The following is a 19,789-nucleotide window of genomic DNA, read 5'->3' as shown; positions in this document are numbered from 1 at the left end:
CCCTGCAGGACCCCTCGCATCCCCAGAATCCCTTTCAGCTCTGCCCTTAGGGTTGGCAGGTCAGGCCATCCCCCTAAATGGAAGGTGGCTCTAGCTCACTCCCCACCCAAAGCGTGCGGCACCTTAGTGTGAGCTGTGTCTAGGTTTGCGGGACTCTGCCTCCTCCCCAGCATCAGTCATCAACGTCGGGTGCTTATCCTTGACTAGGGATGCCCAGTTCTCAGTCTCACGTCCCGAGCTGCAGCACCAAGGATGTGACGTGTGTGCTCGGCCTGGCCCTCTGTCCACCCGCAGCGATGGGAGGGGGGGAGCTCTGCGGAGCTCGGGAGCAGAAAAAGTATATTTTAAAGACTAAAGTCATAAATCAAGCGAGGGAGTCCCATCAGCGCTGCATCAGACGGGTCTGGGGCCTCAGTTTCCCCACCTGAGCCTGGAGCTGCTGAGCCCCAGAGTGTCCTTCCTGCCCACCTCCACGCAATGGCTGCTCGCTGGTCCCGGGCTGCTCTCCGCGCACCCCGCCACCGTCACAGGCCCCGCCCCCTCCCCTGAGACCCAATCCACTCCCCCCTGCGCGCCACGCCCTGCAGATCCCGCCCACCGCCACAGGCCCCGCCCCCTCCCCTGAGACCCAATCCACTCCCCCCTGCGCTCCCCGTCCTGCTGATCCCGCCCACTGCCACAGGCCCCGCCCCCTCCCCTGAGACCCAATCCACTCCCCCCTGCGCTCCCCGTCCTGCTGATCCCGCCCACTGCCACAGGCCCCGCCCCCTCCCCTGAGACCCAATCCACTCCCCCCTGCGCGCCCCGCCCTGCAGATCCCGCCCACTGCCACAGGCCCCGCCCCGCTCACGCCCCACCCACCGGCGGGCCCTGCCTCCAAGCCCCGCCCACGGCTTCGCGCCCGCTCCGCCCCTTTCCATGCCACGCCCACTCCCAACCCCAACTCCGCCCCTTTCCACAACCGTTAACCGCCACACCTGTGCTCCAGCAACCCCAAGGCCAGGTGCGCCTCTCCGAGGAGGCCTGTCTCCAGGGCCCTGGCCCGGCCTCGGGTCTGCAGGCGGGGGTGGGGGGGACGGTGGGCCCCTGGTCAACCCCTCGGGGCGGCTGGACCCCCTGGTTGGGACGGTGGGACCCCTCTCCCCACATCAGCCCGGGGGCAGCCGGGGGGGAGGGGCGGGCAGGCGCCCTCTTACCTGGCCGCGTCTTTGCAGGTGCGCGGCTCTGCCGATCCCGCCTGGCGCCGGGTGCGGGGTCCTGTCGGGAACATGGACGAGGCGCCCCTGCTGGGCGGGATGTCCAGTCCCGAAGAGGAGATGGGGCCGGACCTGTTCGGCGCAGAGGGTCGGTTTGTTTCGGAAAACACAGGCCTGAAGGCGCCGGCGGTGGTGAAGGCGGAGGAGGAGGAGTTCCACGTGTTTAAGGACCCCTACCTGAGCCCCGCGGGCCCCAAGGAGCCCCTGCTGCACGCCTTCAACCCGCCGCTGGGCGCGGACTTCGGCAGCAAGGTCAAGGTGGAGCTGCTGGTGGATGACCACGAGGAGGAGATCCTGGGCCAGTTCCCGAGTCTCGCCGAGCTCGACCCCCTGGAGGACGCGGTGCTCCCCGCGGCCCCGCCGCCCCCGCCGACTTACAACGTGCACCTGCTGTCCTCCCTGCTGACCCCGCACCGGAGTCCTGCCCTCGTGCCCCTGGGCGCCTGGGCCCTGGACGGAGCCGCCCACGCCGGCGTCCGGGTGATCCCAGTAAGATGGGGGGGAGGGGGCGGTTGGCACGGTACCCCCTCCGCCCGCCGGGAGCCGGGCGGGGAGGCTGCTGGCTGCCCCGGCCTGTCCCTGTGTCAGCCCCATCCCTGGTTGGTGTCCGGCCACACAGGGTGCAGCCCTTTGTAACCCGTTCAGCCTGCAGGTCCCTGGTTCACCCTGGCCTAGCCCTGCAGGGGGCGCCCGACCACAGAGGAAAAGGACTGGAAAGTGGGGAACATGGGGCGCTGTCACTGGCTTTAGGAGAGGAGCCCTGATGGTCAGAGTAACTGTGTCTGTGAAAACAAACGCAGCGTGGTTGACTTTTCATGTTCTTGCCTTTAGCTTTCTTCCCCCTTTACATTTAGAACGCCTGTGTCATACAGAGCACAGCGAACTCCTGCCAGTTCTCAGATAACTACCCTCCTTTGCTGAAGAAAATCATTGATAATTTTATCCTCTGTCCTTGCTAAACAAATACATTTTTAAAGTATATTTTTTATTAATTTCACACAGAGAGGAATGGAGAGGGACAGAGAGAGAGAAACATCAATGATGAGAGAGAATCATGGATCGGCTGCCTCCTGCACGCCCCACACTGGGGTTCGAGCCCTCAGCCCAGGCATGTGCCCTTGACCAGCATCGAACCCAGGACCCTTCGGTCCACAGGCCAACGCTCTATCCACTGAACCAAACCGGCCAAGGCAACAAATTTATTTTTAAAGGAAGCAAAGGATCCCAAGGAAATGTATGCCACCCCCTACTCCCCACCCCTCACCCCCGAAGGATCTAGTTTGGAAGCTAGGTTACTCAACCATTAGTCCTTTGAGTAGGTCATAGGCTAGCCTTTGCACTGCTGTTGAGATGGCTGGAGCCGGACTCCACGTCCCCTACGCCAGCAGCAGCACCTTGGATTTCTGCTTTCTGGTGTTTGGGTTATTTTAGCACAAGCACTGCTCCTTGGTGTAGAGCAGGGGTCCTCAAACTATGGCCCGCGGGCCACATGCGGCCCGCCGAAAACATTTGTTTTTTTACTTCAAAATAAGATATGTGCAGTGTGCATAGGAATTTGTTCATAGTTTTTCTTTTTAAACTATAGTCCGGCCCTCCAACTGTCTTAGGGACAGTGAACTGGCCCCCTGTTTAAAAAGTTTGAGGACTCCTGGTGTAGAAGTCCCATCTGCCTGGGAGGGACCACAGAGCAGGCAGCCCCAAGCCCTCTGCACACAGAGGTCTCCCGCAGAACCTCTCAGCCGGCGTGAATGTCCATTTGCCAAACTTGTCCTGATAGCTTCTGCCTGTTGGTCCTGGCACGGCTCCCATACAAACACCATCTTTTTTGAAGGATTACCTGCCCTGTCTCACAGGCAGCTGGGCAGGTGGAGCCTAAGGGTGGGGTGGAGGGTGCACGGTTAGGTTAACTGTGTTTTCTGCCCCCCTTACATTCTTTTTTTTTTTTTTTTAATCATCAAGGATATTTTCCCACTGATTTTTATTTATTTATTTTTCTTTTATCTCCCTCCCCCCCATTGATTTTGAGAGAGAGAGAGAGAGAGAGAGGAAACATCGATAAGAGAGAGAGAGACATCAAGTGGTTGCCTCCCGTATGTGCCCTGACCGGGCTGGGGATTGAACTTGCAACCAAAGTACATGCCCTTGACCGGGAATCGAGCCCGAGACCCTTGGGTCCACAGGCCAATGCTCTAACCACTGAGAAAAACCGAGGGCAGCCCTCCTTACATTCTTATCATTTAAAAAGTATCTCAATTTTAAAACCCTCGATTCTGATGGTAATTTTTTTAACTGAGACTTTTTAGTGTCTTTCTTACTCCATTGATTTTCAGTAGTATCATGGTATTTCTCCCTGTTCTTGGTAATTGGCTGGTGTCACTGAGGTGACAGTTGCGTAGAGCACAGCTGAGACACAAAGGTGGCGGTCATGCCCACCCTCATTTCATACTCAGGTTGTCCTACTGTTCAGTTAGGGAATCTCCACACTAACTATCGCTGGCAGCGCGTTGTAAGTTACATTATAAATATCACCAAACAGCAGCAGGGACTGCAGGCTTTTCGAGGAAACATCAAACAATGGGCCAGCAGGTTCCACAGAGCCGACGAGCCTGCTCTCGGGGGGCACTGAAGGGTGGGCCCCTCAGGACGGTCCCGCTGGCTGCAGCTCCAGTGGAGTGGGGGCTGGCGAGCAGCTCGGGGGGCGCCCACTGACCTGGGAGTCCGCTCGGTCACACGGGGCCACATGGAGATCACACCTCTGCGCCCCACGGGCGGGTGGGACGACTGTGCCGCAAGGAGGGAGGGTGAGGAAGGAGGCACGCAGGCCAAGTGTGACTTCCAGAGAGAACGTTCTGTTCTGTGCTGTGCAGCTGCTGCATCCAATGTCCCCCACGTGGTTTCTGAGCAGCGACCGCTTTTCCAGGTGGAATTGAAGGAAGGAGGTGGCGCTGTGCCGAGTGAGAGCATGGAGGAGGCCGCTCTGCAGAACCCTCTGTCCCAGGAGCCATGCAAGTTCCCGTGCTCACAGGACGCCGAGGACGCCCCGGGCGGCTCTCAGAAGGACGCGAACACCATGGTAACCCTGCCGAGAGAGCGGCTGTTGTGTGGATGCGGGGCCTGTATCGCTGTGACAGAGCCAGCTGCACTGGTGGTGTCAGTCAGCGTATGCCTGCCGAGTCAGCATTTTGGTTGTCTCCCCCAGAGGGGCATTCGAGCCTGCCTAACCCTCCCGCTCCAAGATCCTCACTCCAGGCAGATGCAGCAAGTCAAACAAGGATGAGGACATGGCGGTGTTTTTAAGGACAGTGACCACACGTCACATCAGTCAGCGCAGACCAGGCGGCCTGACAGCAGCCGGCTGAGTTGGTGGCACGTGGGTGGTGGCCTGTGGGTGGGAGGCAGGCTGCGGCTGCAGGGCCGAGGCTGCTGCCCTCCCTGCCCACCTCCAAGTCCTAATACCATCAGCTCTCCTCTCGGGAAGGCAGTCAGTGACACGTGTGGTCTGTGTGCTACTTTCCTGTAATTCTCTTATCCAGTCTGTAGGGTGGGCATTATTTTTGTCCTCATTTTATGGCTGAGAAACAGATGTTACATAGTCGGCCTATCCGGCGCCTCTAGGATTCGGGCCCGCCCCAAGCATTCTGTGAGCAAAGAGCCCAACAACCAAGATTGCCCCCCACCCCCGCAGCTCTTTACTCCGAGAGAGGAGGCCTTCGCCCTAAGCCCACACTTTGCCAGGGAATGCACCTGGCTTAGCTCTGGCATGCACGGCACTCGCCTCTCTGTCAAGCACCCGGGGAGTGAGGGCAGAGCTTCTCCAGGACACACGGACCAGGTGAGCAGGGCGGGGCCTCCTCCATTTACACCAGACCATTGAGTCAGGCCCCCGGGTGCTCGATGGACAGAGGCCTGGGGTCCACCCTGCGCCTCTCTCGTGCGTGCACGGCTATAATTTAACCTCCAGATACAAATAAACTCCCACTGAACACGAATGCTGGCCCTCGTCCAGGGTCAGGGTGCCCAGAGCTCTGCCGGGAGCGCCTCACTAGCACGGGCTCTCCTGTGACTGGTAACACTGGTCCTTTAGGCTTGAGTTGTCCTGTCTCAGAGCCCAAAGGCCACCGAGGGCAGAAGCACAGCCGGCCGGTGTTTGTGGTTTTCCCATCCGAGTGGAAGCTGTGTGGGCAAAACCACTGCTGCCCTTCCTGGGACGGGGCCACCAGCGAGGGAGGGCTCCAGCCCCGCTCTGCCTGACCAACGTGCCTGACTGGCAGGCCCTTGCCTCACGGAGGGTGTATTCATGGTCAGAGCCCAGCCAGGAGGCCTGAGTGCTGGCCAGGCCCAGGAACGCTGACATGGCTTCTTAGAATTTTCCAGTTCTTGGATTAACCTTTCTAAGTTGTACTTGTAGGAAATAACATTAATAGATGTTTTAAAAAATCCCACATATTAAATAAAACACATGAGTGTGGCAGGAAAGAACAATTATCATGAAATTAAACAAGACTCTGAGTGGGCCGGGGGAAGGGCAGCTCGGTGCGCTCTGCGCTCACATGGCCTGGAGAGGAGGCAGGGGCCTCTGTGAGCCCAGCCACCGTCTCAGAGAGCGTGTGGTGGAGGAAGGAATCGAGAACAGATGGGCAGGTTGCCATTTTCCAAGAAAACATAAATTCCAGATTAAAGCTATGTTCTTGGTGGAAGTTCGTGTGGGTTCATTCTGGGACGGTTTTTTGTTGTTGTTGTTGTTTTTTATAGCAAAGGTGGAAATTTATTGAAGAGCAAGTACAGACTCCCACGTGGGAGGGGGATGGAGTCCCCCGGGGCGGCTTTGAGAAGTGAGACCTGACCCTTGTGTTTCATTCAGGTGCTATGTCAGTTGAAAGGCGGGACACCAATGCTGCGCATAGACAATCCGAGCGCGAGAGAACTAAAAGCACTCCATTTGGTTCCTCAGTATCAAGACCAAAACAATGCTCTACAGTCAGGTACAAAGTAAATTAATTCAAAAATTATGTCCTATCTGTAAGTTGGTAAGTGATCATGTTTGGCTTTGTATATTGAAAAAAAAAGTGAAATAGGCAGTGAGGGTATTAAGGAGGCAATTTGGCAACCTTCATGTTCCATAGTAGTGAGCTAAGAATGGAAAAATGTCTTTATAGACCAATGTATGTGCATTCCATTGACTGTCTCAAGTTTTGGGATAGCCGCCCCCTTCTTCCACTAGCTGTGGATGGCTTGCCATCCTAACAGGTGACAACTCCTACCAGCAAGCCGGTGTGCTGGGGGTGCCTGGTTGAAGCATCAGCCCTCCCAGCTTGAGTGGGGGGTTGGCCCTCAGGTGTGGTATAAACTGCGTGTAAGGGAAACGCCTTCATATAATCCCCAGGAGTTCTGAAATAACTGCATAAAATGCTGATTATCTGACACTCATTTACTCAGCAACTTCTTCAAACTGGCACAATAGTAATAAGCGACATGCAAGTACGTGATTATCCTGTAACGCCTTATGCATGACTAAAGAGACTGAATGGTGTAGCTTTCAGATTGTGCTTACAGAAGGTAGACAAGAATTCTTCAAAACTGGGCATTTCTATGTGGACTGTATATGTAATTGCGTTTCTCCAAATCTTGATTTAACCAGAATATTTCCGTACCAGATTCACTGCCCATAATTTAAATCCACATTAAACCCAGATGTCCTCTCCATGGACCTGCAGAGTCTGGGCAGAGAGAGAGAGAGATTGTGACCCTCTTCCATCCGACAGTCCCTTCATCCAGGGACAGGCAAGGCCTTCGGGACTCTGCCTTGTCTCACTGTGCAGAGCAGGGCGGGGCATGGTCCGCACGGAGACTTTCGGGCTCCATTCCCTGTAGGTCAGAGCTGTCTCTGGTCCTCACACAGGCAGGGCGTTCTTTCCCACCCCCCCGACCCCCCCTTTCTGGCCGTGGCAAGCCCCAGTGCCTGTAGATCCACAGAAGGACTTCCTTGTCATATAAGCCCCATTCCCTTGCCTAGTCCCCTTTGTGATGCTGTAAACATACTAAGTATCAGTGTAAAATAACTGTATCCTGACCTAAGTCTTACGGTAGCATCACTCAGAGGCTGCAGGTGGGTGATTCGGGAGACGAAGGCACGTCTCCTTCCACTGGGACCCACCAAGCCCTTGGTGTCTCAGGAATGGTTGTCACTGTGCCCTTGGGCCCAAGAAACACCTACCAGTTCTGCTCCTGAAGTAGTTTGGGCTAAATAGCCTGATCAGTATTTACATCCTAACAACTAAGAAACCAGTTGGAAAAGAAACACATAAATGGAAAGCACTTCACCTGGTGAGTGTGCTGCCTACTCCAGGGTACCTCAGCCAGCAGTTTGGGAACCTGGGTATGCAACATTGTTTAGGATAGACTATCCCTGGAGCTCAAGCTAAGTAGCTTTATGGCAAAGAAAAAGGGTGTAATTAGTAAAAACTTACATTAACTTGAAAGTTTTTATAGGATAAAAAACAAAGAGGACGAAGATAAATTTAAATGACTTTGCACATGATAAATCCATGATACATTTTCATGTTTGAACGTTCTTCCGTGTGCATGTGGAAGGAAAACAATATATGCATCAATTAATTTGAATTGTCTTCCTTACAGATGTCCCTAAACCAGTGACTACTTTAGTAGGAAGATTTTTGCCAGTGCCAGCAAAATTAAATCTCATTACACAACAAGTGAGTCATGTTTTAACAAAAAAACAACAACTGTCTCTTGAAATTTTGATTGTCAAAGTTGGAATTTCTCAGGAAATATAATTATCCTCCCTTTAAAGATCCACAGTGAACCATTTACCAAGTGTTCAGCCCCGTGCCCACAGTGACAGGCCTGGGAGGGGTGGATCCGACCAAGATGCGGCTCTTTGTCCCCCAAAACAAAGCAACATAAGACACATGACTCTAAGCTCCTGCAGGAGACAGACAGCAAACGGACCTAAAAAGGGAGTCACACTGTGCGCCGGGACAGCAAAGGATGGGCACAGGGCATGGGGGTCTGTGGGAGGAAGGCGGACCCGTTGGCTCCACTGAGAAGTTCTTGAGAGAGAGGGAGGGAGCCAGGTGGTGCCTCATGGAGGCAGATTCCAGGCAGGGCCCAGCACGGACAGCAGGACAGCGGGGGCTGGGGTGAGTGAGCATGAGCCGGAGGAAGAGGCAGGTGATGGAAGGGCTGTGCCTTCACTGGGCTTAAAGGGGCCGGCCCAGAGGAGGGGCAAGGCCAGTGGTGACCGTGGCCCTAACAATCTCAGGCCGCGGGCATGGAGGTGGCGAGAAGCAGCAGCTCCTCAGGGTGCTTTGAAGGCTGCCAGGGTGCTTTGAAGGCTGCGCCAGTGTTTGTGAGAGGCTGGATGTGGGAACCGGAACCAGCGGAGCCCAGGATGCCAGGGTCTTCAGCCTGAACATGGGCCAGGGGGAGTGTCCTCGGAGCTGAGAGAGGGGAGTGGGGGCAGCCTGAGTGCCCCTGGGAATGTGGAGTTGTTGGGAGTTGGCTCAGAGGGCGGAGTCGGCACACCTGGGATTGACAGCCACCAGACTAGAGATTTCTGAGTCTGGTTTAGAGTTAATATTTGTTGAGTAAATATTTCTCAAATGATACAATAGGCAGGAGGGAAGGGTTGCTAATGAGACATCAAATGTTCATGAGTCTAAGCCGTGGTCCTGTGAGCGCCGTGCACCTCCTCTCTCCCTCCTGGCCGCCCACACCACCCCCCACCCCCACCCCCACCCCTGCCTCGGCTCCAAAAGGCCTCCTCCGAGCTCTCAAAGGAGAAATGCCCTTTAGACCACGCCTCCTCCCGGCTCTCCTTGGCTGTGATGATTCTTGTCCCCATTCTGGCTCCCCTGACTTCTTACCTTGTGGACCTCGGGCAATTCTCCTAGCAATGCATCTGCTGCCTCCCTGGAACCCCTGCTTCCCCTGCTCCTCAAGGTGTGCTTTGAGGACTCGCGCGTGGGCGTCCGCTGGAGCTGCTAGAAACTTGGCTCTCAGCCCCACCCAGAACCCGCATCCCAGCGAGGTGCCAGGGATGTGGGTTCCTGTCTCCACTCCTGGGTGCCAAACGCCGCTGAAGAAGGCTGTGGGTTCCAGCAAAGGTTGCCCTAGGTTTGCTGCCTGCGTGGCCCTTAGGAGACATTCCTTTTTCTCTGCGTTACTTTGGGCCTAAGCAGAGGGGGAAGAAACTGCCCCTGGTTTATGCAAAGAATGGCCTCAGCCCTGTGAGATCCTTTCTCCGAAAGAATCGCAGCTCTTTGGACGGCCGTGGGGACGGGTGTCTGGGACGGAGTCACGCGCGGGCACGCCCCTCCTGTAAACAGAGTCCCCGTGCCAGTGGGAGGCTTTGCACAGAGTGGACCAGGGTGGTTGCTCGGTGTCCTCGAGCCCCAACAGGCAGCGGAGACACACAATTTAAAAAGAGGCGAGAGGGCGGCGAGGAGGATGATGGGTAAAACGGTGTTTTTCCCAGGCTGTACTTCGTAAATAAAGCTTATTTTAAAATTTCAAGTTTTCAGTGGAGGGACAGGATAGGGCGTTTAGCTGTGACATAGACAATCTCAAAACCTAAATGTATCCAACCCCTTTCATTTCTTCAAGCTCTGAGAGGGAGAAAATTAGGTCAGCGATGTTGCTAGCTTTTCCTTTCCCTGTGAGCCGCGCTGCTGAGGAACAAAGAAAAATAAGCTGGAACCAGGACAGCCAAGGCCGTGGATAAAGCAGAGATTACGACATTGCTTTTGAATTCATTAACGTTGATTATGAAATGCTCCTTTTGAATAGATGAAAAATTAATGGTTGCTAATGAGACATCAAATGTCAAGATGGCTCATGTTACACTAAGGATATAATAATAATGGCCATTTTTAGTTTACAGAGATTGGTAATTGAATTTATTTCACAAAATGAAAAAGATGTCCAATACAGTTCTAGCCAGCAGCTGACCGCTGTGTGTGCTGCCTGCCAGCTGGTCGGTGGCCTGGCCCCAGGTCCCAGACCCTTCCCCTCGGTCCGCAGTCAGGGCCCCTGGCCTCTGCGCCCTGTGGCCAGGCTCCTGGCTGTGGCCGCCACCTGGGCTGGAGCCTTCGGGGCTGATGGCACGTTCCCGCTAACAGACCCAGACTTGTTGGGAGGGATTGCCAGGTAAAACCAGGAGAAGGGTTGTTTTCCTCTGTAGCTAGGGGCTGGCTGGAAGGAACGTTTAAAACATCCACTAATTCAAAATATGCTGGCCTTGACTCTGCAGCTGGACCACGGAGCCCAGCCGGCCCCGGCCTCGGGGTCTGCTCTGCCCTCGGGACCAGCCCTCCCCGCACCGCCCCGGATAACGCTGGCTGGGTAAGGACCAACGCCATCAACAGTCACTCCTTCAAGAGTCTAAGAGGCTCTCTCGGGTGCACTGTCATTTTCCTCTAAGTGGAAGCGTTAGCTTTGCTGCAGCCTCACCAGCAATAAAAGAGCTTTGGAAGGAGCAGCCCGCGACAGTGTCGTGTGCGTGGGGCTGGTGTCACCGGGAGGCCCCACGCCGCCGGGCTGTTTCAGAGGCTCCGTCTGCTTCACATTGGTTCACGTGAGCTGTTGTATTTCTTTTTTCTTTCTTGCTGTCATCCACGTAAGCAATGGCGTGGCCGTCACTGACTGTGGCTGGTGGTCTTGGTGCACCTTCCACGAGGTCCCTCACGCTCTCCGGCAGCGCCGCCAGGCGGTCTCCGAGGAGACGTGGCTGCACTTCCTGCCTGGGACCTCGATGGCCGTTTTCAAGTGGCGGCTGTAATTGTAACTCAGTAAACTCGCCCGGCTGGTTGCAGCTCTGTTCACATTCACGGAGCAGCCGGGACGGGCAGCCCTTCCCGCGCAGGCAGCCTCTGTCCTGCCCCCAGGAGTGTGGGGCAGGCAGCCTAAGGCAGCCCGGGCAGTGGGGGAGGGGCTCCCGCGGGGCTGCCCGGGGCACAGGCTCACCGGGGCCCGCCAGCAGCGGGAGAGGCCGAGGGAACCCCCCTCCGTTCTGGAGGCTGCGTGGCCGTGAGGAGTGAGGTGATTTCTGTTCTCCGGCTTCCCCGGGGGGAGCAGCTGTTACTGTGCTGGCCCCTGGTCATGGCCGGCACAGCCAGGTGGTCCTGCTGGCTGCCTGGCAGGGCGGGTTGTGCAGCCATGAGAGGGTCACGGGCCCGAAGACACTGGTTTCCCCTCCTCGTCCTTTGCTTTCTGCTTTGGCGCGGCCAGGACCCCAAGGGGACTGGGCTCCCACAGCCCCGGTCCGGTCCCTCCGGGTGCCGCGCTGCTGGAGGACTTGGGGACAGAGCCTGGTGAGGGATCCTCCCTGCAGCCCATTTCTCCCGGGCCCCTCCCCCTCTCCAGCCTCTACCAGGTTTTCTCACTCAGCACAGTCTCCTTTTTTTGAGGTCCTTATACAGGTCATAACCAATTTTCTGTTATAAATGATGTGCCAGGAGCAACATGAGCTTTGTGTTCACATTTTTTGCTGCGAATAATTACTTGATTTGCTGTCACTGCACGAACCCAGCCGGTGATCTGCATCGGAACGCCCTGTGCTGGGCCTGGGGTCTGGAGGGCGGTCAGGGGCTGCTGCTCTGTTCTGATCCAGCCGGCCCCAGCTCGTACCTCTTAGGCTCTCCACTAGCTTCCTTGTTGATTTCCCCAAGACAAGGCAGACAGGGTCCGAGTAGGGACGTGTGCGCGGGTCAGCGTGGGCCTGGCCCGCCAGCGACTGGGTGTGGGTGTGAAGTGCTCCCTTACCGACTAGCTGATCACGTGGATGAAAGTCTGTCCGGCCACCGGTGTTGGCCCAACAATCCAGTCACCAGTATTGGTGTGAATTCTGACGCATCATTGCTGCTGTCATTTCTGGTAACGTAACGACGACTATAATAAGGAATATGAAGTTTCTGCTTTTCTGGAAACTTTAAAAATATGTTTGTATTGGTTCAGAGAGGAAGGGAGAGGGAGAGGGAGGGGGAGAGAGAGGAACCTCAGTGATGAGAGACGGTGAGGGGGTGTCCCGGGGAAGCGGGGCAGGGGCTCTGGAGCTGGAAGTGCCACAGCAGCTGGGAGCTGGCGCAGTGGACCAGCCACATGTCTGCAGAGCACGCTGCTCCCAGGAGGGTCTCTGGTGCCGTGGCGGAGGGGCAGGGACAGCTGGTGGGAAGACGGCTCTTTATTCACTGACATGTCCACCCCAACCTGCTGTGTTCCCGGGACAGCAGCAGTGGGGCCAGGGGACGGTGGGCATTAGTGGACATTTCCAGGAAATGGTTTTGACTCGGCCACGGCCTGTGACAGGCTGTGTGACTGTCCCCACAGGTACTGCGACTGCTTTGCCAGCGGGGACTTCTGCAACAACTGCAGCTGTGATGCCTGCTGCAGCCACTTACGCCACGGACTGGAGCGCTTCAAGGCCATTAAGGTAAGTGCCTCCCATTCAACGAAAGCATCTCGGAAGCACTGGAACGTCTCGCAGGTGAAAAGCCACCGCCAGAGTCTGCATTTCAGTTTGGGGAAAGCCCGGGTATTGAAGAATGTACACCGAACGCGACAGGGAGGGAGCTTTGCCCTCCCCTGGGACGCCCCGGGTCTCGGAAGGTCCTGATTCAAGAACATGCACATGTCCACGTTGTCTCGACCTGAGAAACTGGGTCATACACGTAGCAGAGAGGCCCACGTTGGAGCAGCGTGCTCTGCAGACATGTGGCTGGTCCACTGTCCAGGGGAAATGGGGAGGAAGCTCTCAGCCATCACGAATGTCTCGATTGTGCTCCAGGATGTCCGGGTGACGGGGAGAACCTGGGCTCCCTTCAAGGCCACCGCCCTGCAGGCCGCTTGCTAACGGCTACCTGCGGGAGCTTGCAGCGCCTCTTCTGTGGACACACAAGGTGCCCAGAGCAGGGAGGACAGTTAGGCTGGGGCCGGGGGCCTACTTTGCACAGGACAGTGAGGCCATCACCGTGGACTGGAGATCACCATGCGCCATGGCTGGTCAGTTCCTTGTTCCTACAGTAATCTAACTCCCTTCTTGAATTAGAGATAAATTTGTTGAAATTGATGACACACATAACCCAGTATAGTAGCACTTTCTTTAGGGTAAAAGGTACTGTCTGCAGTGTACAACACTTGATTTAAAAAGTGGTGGCATTCCCATGCATTGCTGGTAGGAATAGAAACTGGTACCACCACTTGGGGAGTTGATTGGCACCAACTACTACAGCTAACCCTTGCATGTACTATCACCCCGCAGTCCTATCTTACTTCTAACACACAGCCAATAGACATGTCCACCAGAGCCTTTACAAGAATGCCCTCAACAGCTTTACTCATAATAGCCGCAAACCGGACACGACCCGGGTGTCCATCTGTGGTAGGGCGATGAGCCTGTGCGGGCTGGCCGTCAGAGGGGCAGGAAGGAGGAGAGCTGTGTGCAGCTGCGGGAGGATCTCCTGGTGTGCGCTGCGGGAGGAAGCCAGGCGGAAAGGGTACACGCTGCATGATTCCACCTGCGTGAGGTTCCAGCAGAGGCAAAACGAAACCCCAAAGTCCAAACAGGTTCCCCTGAGGGTGTCGATGGGCAGGCGTCATCGGGAGTCTCTGGGGCTGGGCCGTCTAACTTGACTGGTGGGGCACACGGGGCACAGCCTGCTCAGAGTCCTGACCTCGTCCCGCAGCACGGGGCCCAGGTCCCAGCTGCCAGCCTGCGGACAGTACTGCGCTGTGACTCGTGTCTGTTTATGAAGAGCACCGAGTCACGTTGTTATTAAGAACATGTGCACATCTGTATGTCTAGAGGGAAGGTAGGTAGATGGATAAGACATGTGAACAAGCTGGATAAAAGGTAGCTGAGTTGCATGAGAACAGCAAGCCCAGCGGCCGAGACCCAGGCTCTGTGGGCCTTGGAGTCGATTCCATCACTTGCCGTCGCTATGCAACCTCCAGCACCCCAGTTTCTGGGTCTGTAAGACCAGGGCAACAGTCGTGCACACGCCCCACCTGGCTGCATCGGTCCCGCAGGAAGATGCTGGAACACAGCGCATGGGCAGTAGTGAGCCAACAGCAGAGCCCCGGGTCCCGCTGTCCTAGGAAAAGCAACAAGAAACCCTGGAGGAGACGCGTCCACAGACACAGCCATTTCCTCAGCATCTTCACCAACCGTTCCTTTTCTACAGCAAAACCTAGCAAACATATATGACGCTGAAACCGGGTTGGGGGGGGGGGGGGTAGCAAGCCTGAGAGACTGGCTGCAGGAGACGGCAAGCGTGTGAGCGGAGTGAATGGACCGGCGGTGCATTTCTCACTGACGACAGAGCCGCTCACTGTGGCTCCTCCAGGGAACAGCGAGAGCAAGTGACAGGCAAAGCTGACCTGGGGCTGGGAGGGAACCCCCAACCCACATACATGACCTTGACAGGGAATCAAACCCACGACCCTTCGGTGCATGGGCTGACGCTCCAAGCACTAAGCACATCGGCCAGGGCTGTGAGCTTCATTTTTAAAAAGTTGTCATAGAAGTTGAGATGTAAGAAAGGCCTCATGATTCTGGAGATAGGCGCTGAAAGGTCCGGCAAGCAGACCTAGCCGCCCATCCCCCAACCTTTACCCCCCCCTCTACCCTCGTGCAAATCCTGAAAATACAGTCAAAACTGGTGCAGAGATGGCGAATCCTAACAGTGAGCGCAGCCCCAGGTGCTGTGGCATCTCTCTGCTCCTCACTGCGCCCTGCTGGCTGTCGGGTGACGCTGTGTCAGCCACGTGCCTCTGCCCAGCCACGGCCACGTGAGGTGCAGGGGACCTGTAGTCCCTGGCATTATAGAGGAACTAGAAATCCCGAGAAACCTCCGTTCAAAACACCCAGAGGTGCAGAATAAAGCACACCAGGCACCTTTGAGCCGGAAGGAACAGAGGGAAATGGCAGGGGTTGGGCAGAGAGGATGCTAGAAACCCCAGTGTCCCAGGGCCAGCTTGCGGGCCGTGCCCAGGGCCGGCACAAGCAAGGGCTTGGGCCCAGGCTTGCTGGACATAGCCAGTACCCCCTTGCTGCCCCCTGCGTACAACACTGCCATGAAACAAGGAATAAAGTCCACCCACTGGGAGGCAGGTAGGCCTGCCCAGAACACCGAGCACAGGCCAGCCGGCAGGTTCAGACTCCTCCACCCCCTCATCTTCTGCCACAGTGGGAGCCCGAGGTGCCCTCAACTGCGGGCCAAGGTGAACCCGAGCTGGGATTGTGTAACCAGCTACACAGCTGCATTCAAAATCAGAGTTAGCGCCCCCTGGGGACTCCACCCACACTCGCCCAGCCTCCCAAAGCCCCTCCCCACCCCCTTGTCAGCCCCCCACTGTGTCCCCTCTACAGCGGCACCTGGGCACGTGCCCCTCGCGCTCCTCACATCACCGCCACGGGCTCCTCTCACTCCTGCTCTTTTGGTCTGAACATTGCTGGTTCCGTGTACACCATAAAGCTATTGGAGGTCCAAACAGAATTTGTTCTTCTGGGTGATTGTAGGACAATTCTCTATTTCCAGGCCAAAATCATGTGCTCCTCTATCTGCAAATGCATTGGCTGCAAACATTATGAAGAAAGCCCCGAACAAAAAACGCTCATGGCCGTGCCAAACTCCGCAGAAGCTGGCAGTTTTGAAGGCAGCCATTATGTGTCAGGACTCCCCAAATTCAGGAAGGAGAGGTAGGTGCTCAGAACTGACCTCCTGATTGGGAACGGGGCTCATGCACACACTGGAAGGGGCGGGCCTGCCCGCAGGGCGGGCGCCAGGGACTGGGCGAGGTGCCGTCCCCCCTTCCAGACTCACCCTGGACCCACACTGTCCCCAGAGGCCCCGCTGCTTTGTCTTGTTTGTCCTCCGAGCAGGAGCCACCAGCAGGCCACTGGCCTCGGGCTGCGGGGTGTGGCTTCCAGACAGCAAACCTCTGAGCCGCTCACTGTCACCGTCACCATCACCGGCACCGTGTGGTGATAGCACAGAGATGCTCGGGACGCAGGCTGGTCCTCCCCAGCAGGATGAGCCCGTGCAGCTGGGTATTTTCCCATTTGTTAGCCTGCGGCCATGCAGTGGTCCTCGTAGGTCTCAAAGATTGAGTAATAACTTTATATTGGACTAGATTTATCCATTTAAAAACCATCTCTGCGTTCACACGTCATTAATGTTGTTGAACAGCCACGTTCATGCTTCTTTGCTTAGAGACGTCAGAGGTGGCCTCACTGTGGCCTGCAGAGGGCTGTGCTGTGTTGGTGGACGCTGACCAGGCGTGGCCCAGTCCTCTGGGAAACTGCAGGGACAGTGTGGCCGCCTCCCCCGGGACCGCGTGTCGATGGAGTGTGACGACGACTCCGAGCCGTGGACTCTGGTCTCAAAGTGATAGCTCTGCCCTGGGCAGCCCTGTCCTCTCACCTTCAACTCAGTTCTTCCGTGTTACCTTGGTGGAGAGGTGTTTTTTTAAGTGTGTTACTTTATTAATGTATTTTTATTGATTTCATAGAGAGGAAGGGAGAGGGAGAGAGAATAATTGATTGGCTGCCTCCTGCACGCCCCCACTGGGGATTGAACCCACAACCCGACTATGTGCCCTTGACCGGAATCAAACCTGGGGCCCTTCAGTCCGAAGGCCAAGGCTCATCCACTGAGCCAAACTGGCTAGGGCTGTGAGAGGTTTTAACCAGTCCCAGCACCTGTCTCTATTTTCATAACCCAACACTTTTTAATAGAGTTTTCCTAAAATGTTCGGTGTGAGCGGCCTTGAGCTGAGCCATGCTGTCCCGATCTCCTGGGGACGTGGCTGCCCTGCAGGACTCAGCATAGCGTCTTGCAGGTCCTTGTTCAGGGCCCATTGGGCAGTCAGAGCAAGCGCACCCCAGGAGTGACAGACGAGGGAGTCCTCAGAGCCCCTGGGGTTCCCCAGCCCCAGGAGCACCTGTGGGGGAGCGGGCACCCAGGAGGGCGGCGCAGCCCTGCACGGCACTGGGACCCAGGCTGCTTGTCCGCAGCGACTGGTCGTGTCTGAGGTTCCTGCTGCTGCTCCTGCCCAGCCACGGGCTTGACCGGAGCCCAGGCCTCTGGGTTTGTGAGGATCTAATTTTGAGAAACTTAGAATCGACCACGAGAAGGATGTCAAGAAGCTGACAGGTTTACCTTCCTCTATATCTCCTTCGAAAAGCAATCCTGATGCTATTCTAGTGAACAGCTTCCATATCAGGAAGACAGCATTTGGTTTTGCCAGTGAGTCTCTGAAATGCATGACAAGCCCGTCCCCTGGAACACGCCGGCCTTGAAGAGCAGCCGGGCCTCTGACCATGGCCTTGACTGGTGTGTCCCTGCAGGCGGTCCTCGTGCATCTCCTGGGAGGTGGTGGAAGCTGCGTGCGCCTGTCTGCTGGCTCAGGGCGAGGAGGCGGAGAAGGGGCGCTGCTCGGAGGGCCTGGCCCAGCAGATGGTCCTGGAGGAGTTCGGGAGGTGCCTGTCCCAGATTCTCCACATCGAGTTTAAGTCCAAAGGGTTGAAGTTGGAGTAGAGGAGAAGGCGGGAGGAGAGAGGAGCGGCGGGTCTGCGCTCGGGGTTCCGGGGACCCAGGGAGGAGAGGCTGCTTTAAGGAACACGAGGCCGGTCTGTGTCCACAGCTGCACCATCGAGGTGGGCGCTCCCTCTGCGCCAGGGGACACAGGAGGCTGAGCCTGGGAGGGTTTGGCATCCACAGCTCCTGTTTGAGGAGGGGCGTGACTGACGACATGGCAGGGCCAGGAGGGAGCGTGGGTTCCCGTGAGCCTGGGGACCTCTGCACCCACACCCAGTGCTGGTGGGTGGACACGGGGCGGGAGAGGGAAGAGTCACCCTATTGACCTCATCCCCTTGGAGAGTCTCCTCTGGAGGCTTCTCTGCATAAAAGCCATCAGATTTCCCCCAGATTCTTAGAAATAATGTCTCCGCTGGGCTGCTGAGATGCAGCCTGAGATCTCTAGAGAGCCCTGAACACCCAAGGAACGACTGCAGGGGTGTCCCAGGGCCCAGGGCTTATCAGCCCGGCTGACGCCCGGACACCGAGAGGCAGCGGGCACACAGGCCGCGCTTCCATCCGTAGCATCTTGAGTTGTGGGACGGAAATGTATCTAGTTTCTTAGGTATTTCTATTTGATTGTGGAAAAGCTCTATTGTCCAATAACTTCTCCATGATTACTGTTAAGCTATTGTTGTTGGTAGAGTATGGTTAAATTGACTAGTTTGCAGAAAGTAGCAGGTAATATTAGCTGTTAAGTTGACTCCTTTGGTTCTATTGTGATAGCAAAGAATAAAAATTTCAGCCGTCTCCTGTGGCTGTAATTAGCTTGGTGACTGAAAATACACTTCGTCATGTTTCTGTGTGGGTGGTACTGGCCCTGCAGACAACCTTCGGAAGCTCATTGCAGGCACAGCAGGGCGGGCAGTGTGGCTGGGGCCTCTGGCACATTGGGGAGCAGGAGCTGGAGCAGGCCAGCACAGCGATATTTGGAACAGCCTCCTTCTGATACTTAATTTCTCTGTTTCAACCCCCTTGTCTCCCACCCGGATCCAGACTCTGAGGCGAAAGCCTGAGGTAGAGGCAGAGCTGTGAGTTCTCGGGAGCAGAGCTGGGGCAGAGCGGGACACTGCGGCCAAGGGTCACCTGCCCCCCCACACCCTCGGGCGGAAGGGGGCCGCAGTGGGGCTCTGTGACTCCTCCTGGGGCTGCCTTCCTTCTCAGCAGGGCAAATGGCAGTATCTGCCGGCCACACAGGTAGTTTTAAAATTTCTAGTCACCACATTTTAAAAAAGTGAAAAGGAACAGGTGAAATTCGATTTAATAATCTTTTTTTAAAACATATTTTTATTGATTTCAAAAAGGAAGGGAGAGGAGAGATAGAAACATAAATGATGAGAGAGAATCATGGATCCGCTGCCTCCTGCACGCCCCACACTGGGGATCGAGCCTGCAAACCTGGCATGTGACCTGACCGGGAATCCAACCGTGACCTCCTGGTTCATAGGTCAATGCTCAACCACTGAGCCACACCAGCCAGGCCAATTTAATGATTTTATTTAACCCAATATATCCAAAACACTATCATTCCTATATGTAACCAAAGTAAAAGTGGTTGTTCCGTTTCACGTTCTTCGTGCACCAATCCTAAGATCCAGTGAGTGTTTCGCACTCACCACCATCTTAGTCCACACCAGGCCCAGGGCAAGTGCCGGGAGTCTGAGGGTCAGGTGTGGAGGGGAGGGAACAGGTCCCCCAGCCCATTCTGACCTCAGAGCCCAGAGGCAGTCAGGATCCAGCACAGCAGGGGAGCCCACCTGCACCCTGTGGTGGGGACCAGCACTGCAGCCAGGTGTGCTGAGCTGAAGCCTAAAAGCCAGGGACAGGCCACTGGAAGCCGTGACCCCTGTGGGTTGCTCAAGGGGGAGGGTTTAGCAAGTCAGCACAGCTTTTAGGAAAGTCAGTGTGAGAAGTACAGCCACATGCAGGTGCGTATAG

General features: G+C 56.1%; 1 protein-coding gene across 1 annotated transcript; it reads left to right on the top strand.

Moving 5' to 3' along the window:
- The first annotated feature begins 1,268 nt into the window (after window positions 1-1,268).
- On the top strand, window positions 1,269-18,007 carry TESMIN (testis expressed metallothionein like protein). The gene is made up of 8 exons (XM_070426468.1): window positions 1,269-1,745; window positions 4,177-4,329; window positions 6,118-6,238; window positions 7,893-7,969; window positions 10,528-10,619; window positions 12,603-12,705; window positions 15,812-15,972; window positions 17,623-18,007. The coding sequence occupies exons 1-8, from the start codon at window positions 1,269-1,271 to the stop codon at window positions 17,810-17,812; spliced, it is 1,374 nt and encodes a 457-aa protein (XP_070282569.1). The 3' UTR covers window positions 17,813-18,007.
- The last annotated feature ends 1,782 nt before the right edge of the window (window positions 18,008-19,789 follow it).

This window comes from Myotis yumanensis, unplaced genomic scaffold, assembly GCF_028538775.1.
Source record: "Myotis yumanensis isolate MYYU_CA2020_CCGP unplaced genomic scaffold, mMyoYum1.0.hap1 SCAF_10, whole genome shotgun sequence".
Classification (NCBI taxonomy): Eukaryota; Metazoa; Chordata; class Mammalia; order Chiroptera; family Vespertilionidae; genus Myotis; species Myotis yumanensis.
Note: the sequence above shows the minus strand (reverse complement) of the source record. Positions and strands in the feature narration are given on the sequence as shown.

Coding starts and splice junctions, on each gene's coding strand:
- TESMIN (XM_070426468.1), top strand. CDS start 1,269: ATGGACGAGGCGCCCCTGCTGGGCGGGATGTCCAGTCCCGAAGAGGAG. Junction 1,746..4,176: donor CCGGCGTCCGGGTGATCCCA/GTAAGATGGGGG, acceptor CCGCTTTTCCAG/GTGGAATTGAAGGAAGGAGG. Junction 4,330..6,117: donor AGAAGGACGCGAACACCATG/GTAACCCTGCCG, acceptor TGTTTCATTCAG/GTGCTATGTCAGTTGAAAGG.